At 34.9% G+C, this 8,372-nt stretch overlaps 1 protein-coding gene across 6 annotated transcripts in view; it reads right to left on the reverse strand.

Annotated features, from left to right (window-relative positions):
- Window positions 1-45: 45 nt before the first annotated feature.
- LOC111087267 overlaps window positions 46-8,372 on the reverse strand; it is a 60,478-nt gene continuing 52,151 nt past the window's right edge. For 5 of the 6 annotated variants that reach the window (XM_022393316.1, XM_022393315.1, XM_022393317.1 and 2 more), the window contains 2 exons: window positions 2,540-2,578; window positions 46-1,193 (listed from right to left, as the gene is read on the reverse strand). In XM_022393316.1, coding sequence (XP_022249024.1) covers window positions 1,130-1,193; window positions 2,540-2,578 — 103 coding nt within the window. In that variant the 3' untranslated portion in view covers window positions 46-1,129. The remainder of the gene's footprint in view (window positions 1,194-2,539; window positions 2,579-8,372) is intronic. The other variant, XM_022393318.1, reaches the window with a different exon arrangement.

An 8,372-nucleotide genomic window follows, 5' to 3' on the forward strand; every position in this document is an offset into this window, starting at 1 on the left:
AATACAAGTCTGCAGAGGTTATAATTTTATTATACAGGTCATTGGTTAAGCCACATTTGGAATATTGTGTTCAGTCTTGGGCTTCTTACCTTAGGAAAAACGTTGAATTTTTGGAAAGGGTTCAGAGGAGGATTACAAGAATGATATCTGGGATGGGTTTTCATATGAGGAGAGATTAAGATCTATGAAAGTGTTTTCTCTTGAAAAAAAGAAGAGATAGATGGGATCTGATTGAGTTGTTTAAGATTGTAAAGGGAATTGACAGTGTTGATGCATCATCTTTTTTCACACTTAATGGTAAAAACAGTAGGACTAAAGGACATAAATATAAATTTTGGCAAGGTTTTATATTTTTTTATTTACGTATTTAATAGTTTTAATTTAGTTTAGAGGATGGGGCAGCTGAAATGGACAAATAGGTCCCTTGTTGTCCCTAAACATTATGTTAAGTAAAGGGAACAAAAACAAACAACCCTCAATAAGTAGAACCATAAAGCCTAAACATACTATCTCAATAAATTATTGGCATACAAAGAAAAATCACAGTCTTGAATGTATTTTCCATAAGATTAAATAGACATTGTTTGAACAGAACTTACAAAAGTAACTTTTCCTTAAACCATAATTTATAAAAAAAAAAAGAACTTAAGCACTTATAATCACAGCTATCACTGAAAAATAACAGCTTGCTTACTTCAATTAAGCTTAAAATCATCTGTTAACTTTTACTGAGTGAAATTGCATGATATATCACAGTAAAAAATCAATTTGGCAAACATCTAATGATTTTTCTAAACCAACAACAATAATAAATGAATTATGACTAATTACAATAAAGTATGATGGTTAATTAGGAATGGATAATTAAGTACAGGTGATTCATTACCAAAAATTCATTTCATAATCAAGTTAATTAACATATAAATTATTGAAATCATTATAGAAAATCTTTATTGAATATTTTATCTATTGCAAAATTTTAATTTAAGCTTTTTGGAATTATTGATTTTATAACCACATTTACAGATCTGTTCATTTCTCAGATTGATTTATCCTTTTCTGAAGTTTTTGACAATCACAGAGAATACAAGCTAATGTGTCTATTTTCAACACTCATTTGTTCAGAACTTTAAAATACTTCTTGGTTGTTGTTTTCTTGCTGAATATACTGTTCTTTGTAATTTCTCACCCATCTAGCAAAAAAACCATAAAAATTTACATAACAAGAGAAAAACTTGGGATTTAGTTATCATTACAAGTTGTATCCTTTTTCTGCAAGTAAACCAGTTAAGTAATAATTATTTTATTTCAAAAAGCAACTCTGTGTAAAGTAATATATACCTTAGAAATTTGAAAGTTTCACCTTTTTCATTACAAAAGCATTTATTCAACTTTCCCATACAAAAAAAAAGAAAATATTAAATTTCATTATTATACAATTGCCAATGTATTTTGAAAGCAATGTTTGCATTTAATAGTGATGAGAAACATGCTTTAGATATATATAGTAGAGATGATACAGGTATTAAAAACTTAACTCAAAACACAATAATAATCTACAACAATCTGCAATAATAAGAAAGTTTTGACTTCCTCATGTCATCATCATGTTAAGAATGATGAAAAACCCACTTGAAGTAAATATATATATATATATATATATATCAGATATTGCTGCTTTTGGTATTGAAAGCTTATATTCAAAACACAAAACAGATAACAATGTATCAACCTCCTTAAGTCATCACCAGGTTAACCATCTCTACTATATATGTATGTTGTCTGTGTGTGGTTTCTGCATCATATAAATACAAAATAAGAGCTATAAGAAAAAAAAATAATATATATATATATAATATAGAAACACTGATCATAGAACTAAAATAATTTTCTATGACATTTACATTTATATTTCAGCTGTGCACTCTTCTAAAGGATCATTTTACAATCCATTTTTGTTTTCTATAACATTAAAATATACAATTAAATTAAAAGATTGAAATATTGGAGCATTTGAAAATGATATATTTGCTACAAAATGACACAACCGCATTTTACCAAATTCATTATAAACCAATCCTGTAAATACACATATGTATATTAAGAAATTAGGATTGCTTTTGCTTGAATTTTGTGCAAAGCTACACAAGGGCTAACTGCACTAGCCATCCATAATTTAGCAGTGAAAGACTAGAGGGAAGGCAGCTAGTCAACAACACCCAATTCTTGGGCTACTCTTTTGCCAATGAATATAATGCCTCTATGGCTGAAAGGGTGTGTGTTTGTGTTTGGTGGGACAGACATTTGAACTCACGACCTGCAGATTGTGAGTTCAAGCAGCCCAACCACCTGGCTGTGCTAAATAAATTATTATTTTATATATGTACTCACACACACACACATATATTATATGACTATACCATACATTTATTTATTACAGTGGCATGCAGAGGGTTTTCAATTAGGCCATGCAGTAATAACTTATTAATGTAATATATCTCCAGAATATAAAAAACATACAAGGAACAGGCTTACTCACCTATATAATAGATTATAGCCAGCTGACACCTTTTCTTTACTGTGATAAAATGAAAAAAATAAATCACAAAATTAAGCAAAGCAATGCATGGGTGACCTATATGATGTTGACATTGAACTTATGCACATGTACTAGCTATCATGGTATTTTAATGCAGCATGACTTGCATGGTTTTAATAAGAGGTTGCAGTGACATCACTCCAGAAAACAGAATACTGCTTGAAGTGCAAGGTTAGGCATGCAGAATTTGCATAGCATGACATGATTAAGGTTAGACGTACAGGGCTCTTGCGACATCAGATTAGAATGCTGCTGCCTTGCAAAGAAACACAATAAACAAACTGTAGATAATAATAACAAATGTAAGATACATTTCATTGTATAATGTTATTATTACATTTTTAGTTTCCTGACTGGTCATGCAATGCACAACTTCCATGCCACTGCTATACGTGTACAAATTTCAGTAAAGCTACATTTTACATGTACATAATTACAGATTTTCAATACCACTTTAATTTTAACAACTTACATCCAAATGTGATAACCCTTTGTTATTTTTTCTGGCACTGTTCATTAGATTTATTCATATTAATAATACAATACTGTTCCTTACAAATCACCCTTGTTTTAAAACATGATGCATCCCTTTACACTGCACAAACTAAAATACATTCAGTTATGAGAAAAATTCAAAATATGTTTGCTACTAATAGGAGGTTTACAGAATATCGTGACCTTTTAAAACTTTCATTCTTTTGGAAATTGCTTAACATAATAAGTGTTTTGACCACCACTTGCTTTTTCCTGCAATTAATGTAAAATATTCTGTATACAATATGATATTACATCATTAATTAAGTTACACTAATTTTTGCTAATTACATTGCCATATATATATATAAGTGTTGTAACTTTCTTTTCTAACTCTTATTACTAATGACCTATTTTGAAGCTTATTGGATTTAAATTTTGGTTTTTACGGAAGGTTTAACTATATTTATTGCTTCCTGTTGCCTGGTTCATTTATTTTAAGAGACAGAGTATAGATATATGTGATCAGTAGTGTAAGACACACCTCTTAGTATGTTTAACATTTTGTTTGTATAACATGTAAGATTGTTATATTTTCATTGCAGAACCAATATTCTAGTTATCTAATGTTAACATTTTCCTTACCTGAAAATTTATATCTGATAGATACCTCTCTACACACAGTATCTATTCCTCATGTGTCTAGCCTTGATCTATCTCCCACCTAAGACATGTATTTTAATGTGAACTGTACTAATGTGTGATGTAATCATAATGTGACAATAAGAGGACAACACATTCTCCATGCACAGTACATCCCTATAAAAAGTCAATATTAACTTCATTCTTAGATGAGGCAAGACATGTGCACTGGTAGTGGGGACTGTGCAAAGAGGTATCTTTCAAAAATACACTTTCAGGTAAGAAAAATGTTAACTTCTGAAATGATATCCTTACCTCTCTGCAAAAAGTAGCTAGAATCTCATGTTGATGTGGTAGAGGGGCCAGTGCAATTGCAAAAACCTAGAAGAGCTCCTTTTAGAGAAGGCAACTGAGAAAGAAAGCCCATGGAATGTAACACCCAATAGTGGGGACTTACTAGAGGGTTAACGTTTGTGGAAAACTGCATCCATCTCATGCAGGGTATACTCTTCACCCAGATGGATGGATGAAAGGAGGAAGGCAAAATGCAAATGTGTTGCAGGGATGAGTGGAAAAGTGCATGACCAATCAAACATTTGCCTGCAACCAGTCAGTTGGTTGTGAGATGTAGCATGGCTAAGGACATTAATCAGACTGTACAGTTTGGTATGTGTTTTGCTGTGTCATCTACACACATGTTCCTTCCTGTTGTAGAAGTAAAACATCCTTTCTCTTCCAACTGGCCAAGTCACTAGGAAATTGGCATATCAAATAAGAAGGGATGGCCTGCACTACATTGACAAGGATATCCCAGCCATACTTCCCATTACACTCTGCTGCTTCCAACTCTAGAAAGATAGCACAGTCCTGAGAAACTATCCAAGTCAACCACTCAAGTGGCTTAGAACTGGAATTGGCAAAGGGTAGATAAATTCACATTGGGAAGAAAAAGGTGAGGTATCCAGATCTGATCAAACCTAACTATTGCAAAAGTCTCTTACTGGAAAAAGATAAATGTAAAACCTAATTTGAAAAGTCTACATATGCGAGCCAAGGATGTAGGCAGACATTCTCCCTGTGCTTACTTTTTCCATGTTATTCAATGGAAAGTACAGTATGGAATGGACAATGAAAGATATATATATATAGTGGTCTTGCAGAAAACCCAATCTCAAAAGTGGACACAGTTGGAGCCAGGAAAGGTGGGTTTAATATTTTCCATCACCCTTGACTCGATGTGGATTTAGGGAAGTAATTATACCCTGTGAAGCAACACCTGCCACTAGGTGGGTTTCCAGAAGTGAATCATATAAGAGTATAAATGGGTAAGGATGTAAAAGAGGCATTTACCCATCAAACTGTGAGTAGACTGGAGAATGGTGACTGGATGTAGATGATATTCTAAAGTAAATGAAACTAATAGATGGTGGAGTTAATGGGATACAAAGGTGATGAGTGCAGTCCACACTTCAGTCTGTGGGATCTTGTCCAAGGTTCATTGTCCAGTGACAGATTTGATGTGATGAGGCATGATACAGCCTGAAAGCATGGTCATTCAGGACGAATATACTATTCAAATGAGTTGATAAATCTACCTAGTAAGTGTAAAGGACAAGAGATCCCTGGACGAAGAGGGGGCTCCATGGCAAAAATAAATGATTGTGTGAACCCTGAAATAGAGCTGTGTACATCAAGTAACACCTTACTGCTCAAACTAAACACAAAAGATGGTTGTGATCAATATGATCATAGAGGACTAAGAGTGATGGAAGAGAAGGAACAATCACCTTCCCAGGCCATCCAAGTCTTAGAAAGAAACTAGCAGTCACAGCATATCTGTGATAAAAAGTACAGGAGGCATCAAATGAATAAACAAATATGCAATGACCACAAGCAAGAAGTAGAAGGAAATAGATTTTAAGAGAGAAATAGTATAATAAGCTAGTGGCCAATGGGTTAAACAGGACCTTGGTAAGAGCATGTACAAACATATTGACGTTCCAGTGAGGCTGAGAAATTCTGATAACAGGGACAATGAATAAAGATTGACAATAACAAGGTGAAAAGATCAGGGAAGAAAAGACAAAACTATAGTGAAAAAGTGGAAAGGTAGTCAACAAGGTTACCTGATAGCCTGCTATTGTATAAGTTGACAATTCTTGATTGAACAACCAGGCAAATATGGACAAAAGGTGGGAAACAGTAAGACAACCTGGTGGAATAGAGTGGCAGATGGATAACATACAAGGATAAAGGAAGGACTACATTCGATGCCTTTGCAACTACTCTCAATAACAAACCTCTTGTCTTCTGGTCCCTGGTACCTCACCAAGTTGTTCTGGCTGAGAATGATCTCAACAAAGACTAGCTTCAATCTTTCTGTATGCGTACTATTACCTACAATGTCATATGTCTCTTTCACATGGAACTGTTACCACTTTGTGTTCACATGTGGGATTTCTCGAGTCTTTTTCCATTGGTCATGTTTTTTGGACCTCACTGACATACCCAACTGATAACAGATCCAACAAAGGACCTGAGAATGGAGTGACCATTTCATAGGAAGAATCTTATCTAGTCAAGAAAGATCATCTGTCACTAAGTTCAAAGCCCCCAGAACATCACAAATGGATAAACAAACCTAGTGTGAAAGGACCCAAAACAGAAAGTCCAATGTGTGGAAGCAACAGTGCCTAGGGCAAGTCCCAACCTGATGACTGATATGGGAAATGACTATAGAATGTCTAAATGAATCAAAACCAAATGTTCCAGAACATTCATGTGGAAAATATGCTCCTGAAGCTGTGAAGTAATCCAAAGGCTCATCAGTGAAGAGATGAAGATTCATACAGGGGGAGACTGTGGAATGCCAACTGTAGTGTTGGCAAGATCCAGCTACCAAGAAAGATCCTCAAGAAGATAAGGCAACAACATTACAAGAAAGGGCAGAAGTCCATGAGAGATACTTCATTGGTTACTCATAGTCTATTGAAGAAACCTCAGGTTAGAGTGGTGTTAAGGGACAAAATGTTCAAGTGATGCAAAGTCTCCAAAAGCAATTGAAACTCAGGAAGTACAGGAGAGGCAAGAGCTGAGGTGACTAGATGCTCCATCTCTCACAAATGAATAGGGGAACACTGAGCCTGATGGAGCTGAGAACAGAAAACGTCCCAAGGTGGACCAAGTTTTTGATCCAAGAGAAGAATGATTTGGAAGGTTTGACCAGTCACTCCAGACAAGAAGCTTCTTGAAGGAGATGTGATGTGGCCAAGAAAAAAGCTTCCCAAGAAGAGGCGAGGAGGAGACAATCATCCAATTAATAATGTAAATGAAGATCAAGATTATATGTGGCAAGCAAATGCTTAAGGAAAATCATTGGAGCAAAAGCAATGCAAAAGAGTAAAGCTCAAATCTGGTAAACCTGATACTTTGGAACAAATTAATGAAAACATTTTGAGAACTGGGCAATCAGAATACACAGAAAGGCATTCAAGACATTGATCTTCATCATCTATAGTTCATAGGAAAGAGAGCAGTAGAAGTAGAAACCCATCCATCTTGAACTGAGAAACCACTAGATAGTGTTTGGGAGAAGAAAGAAGAACAAAAAGGCAAAAATAAAATTCTGAAGAAAGGCAAAATATCTTTCTAATGGTTCTCTTCTCCAAAATATTGCAGCCTCAAGGTGCAGAACACTGAGGATCAGAAGGAAAAAGAAAAGAAGACAGAGAAGGAAGAAAAGAGAGGTGAAGAGAAAAGCTTTGTGTAAAAACTGAAATGATCCACCAAACAGCTACATATGGAAACAGACATATCCCCATGGAGCCTGAGTGGACCACATACAAAGGGAAGTAATCATCAACAGCAACTAGTCAGAATGAGCAGACAATGAGAAGAAATACAGCAGCATGAGTCTGGAAAAAGAGGGGTAGAGGTCAAATAAAAAGAGCCAGAGGTCACAGAGGTAAGAATAAGGAAGATAAACAGCTGATAAAAGAGTGTCAGATCCCAGGTCTTTACAACAGGGGAATCAAGTAAGCAGAGAAAAGCTGAAGACAAAACCTTGATCAAGTTTTTAAAAGTACCAAATGTAGACCTCCATAAAAATATCAGAATTATGGTGCAGGCTTTCAGAAAGGAGATGAAGAAGTGATAGGCCATGAAGAAGATTGCTAAGAAAATTATAAAAATGGGAAATTAATCACTACAGAGAGTTAACGGAGACAGAGTTAACACCCCCCTCCCAGAGCAGATAAAAAAGCTACAGGGATTGGCAATCCAAGTATAAAAAGGAAAAACTGCCATTAGCCATAGCAAGGGAACACTGGAGTTGAGGAGGATAAGACATTTGAAAGTGTGAAAGAAGCTGTTTCATAAATGTGTCAGCATGTACGCATGTCTGGAGAATGGGGAAAAATAAATAACCTTTATCCTGAGAGGGATGTAGTAAGGAACAGGATGAATCAAATGACATAGGTGAAAAAGAAATTACAGAACAAACCTAAAAATTCAAATCCACAAAGATTGTTTGTTTGTTTGTTTGTTATTAATTTTGCATAAAGCTACATGAGGGTTATCTGCACTAGCTGTCCCTAATTTAGCAGTGTACGACTAGAGGGAAGGCAGCTATTCATCACCACCCACCGCCAACTCTTGG

The sequence above is a fragment of the Limulus polyphemus genome, unplaced genomic scaffold (assembly GCF_000517525.1).
Source record: "Limulus polyphemus unplaced genomic scaffold, Limulus_polyphemus-2.1.2 Scaffold1939, whole genome shotgun sequence".
In the NCBI taxonomy this organism is placed as follows: domain Eukaryota; kingdom Metazoa; phylum Arthropoda; class Merostomata; order Xiphosura; family Limulidae; genus Limulus; species Limulus polyphemus.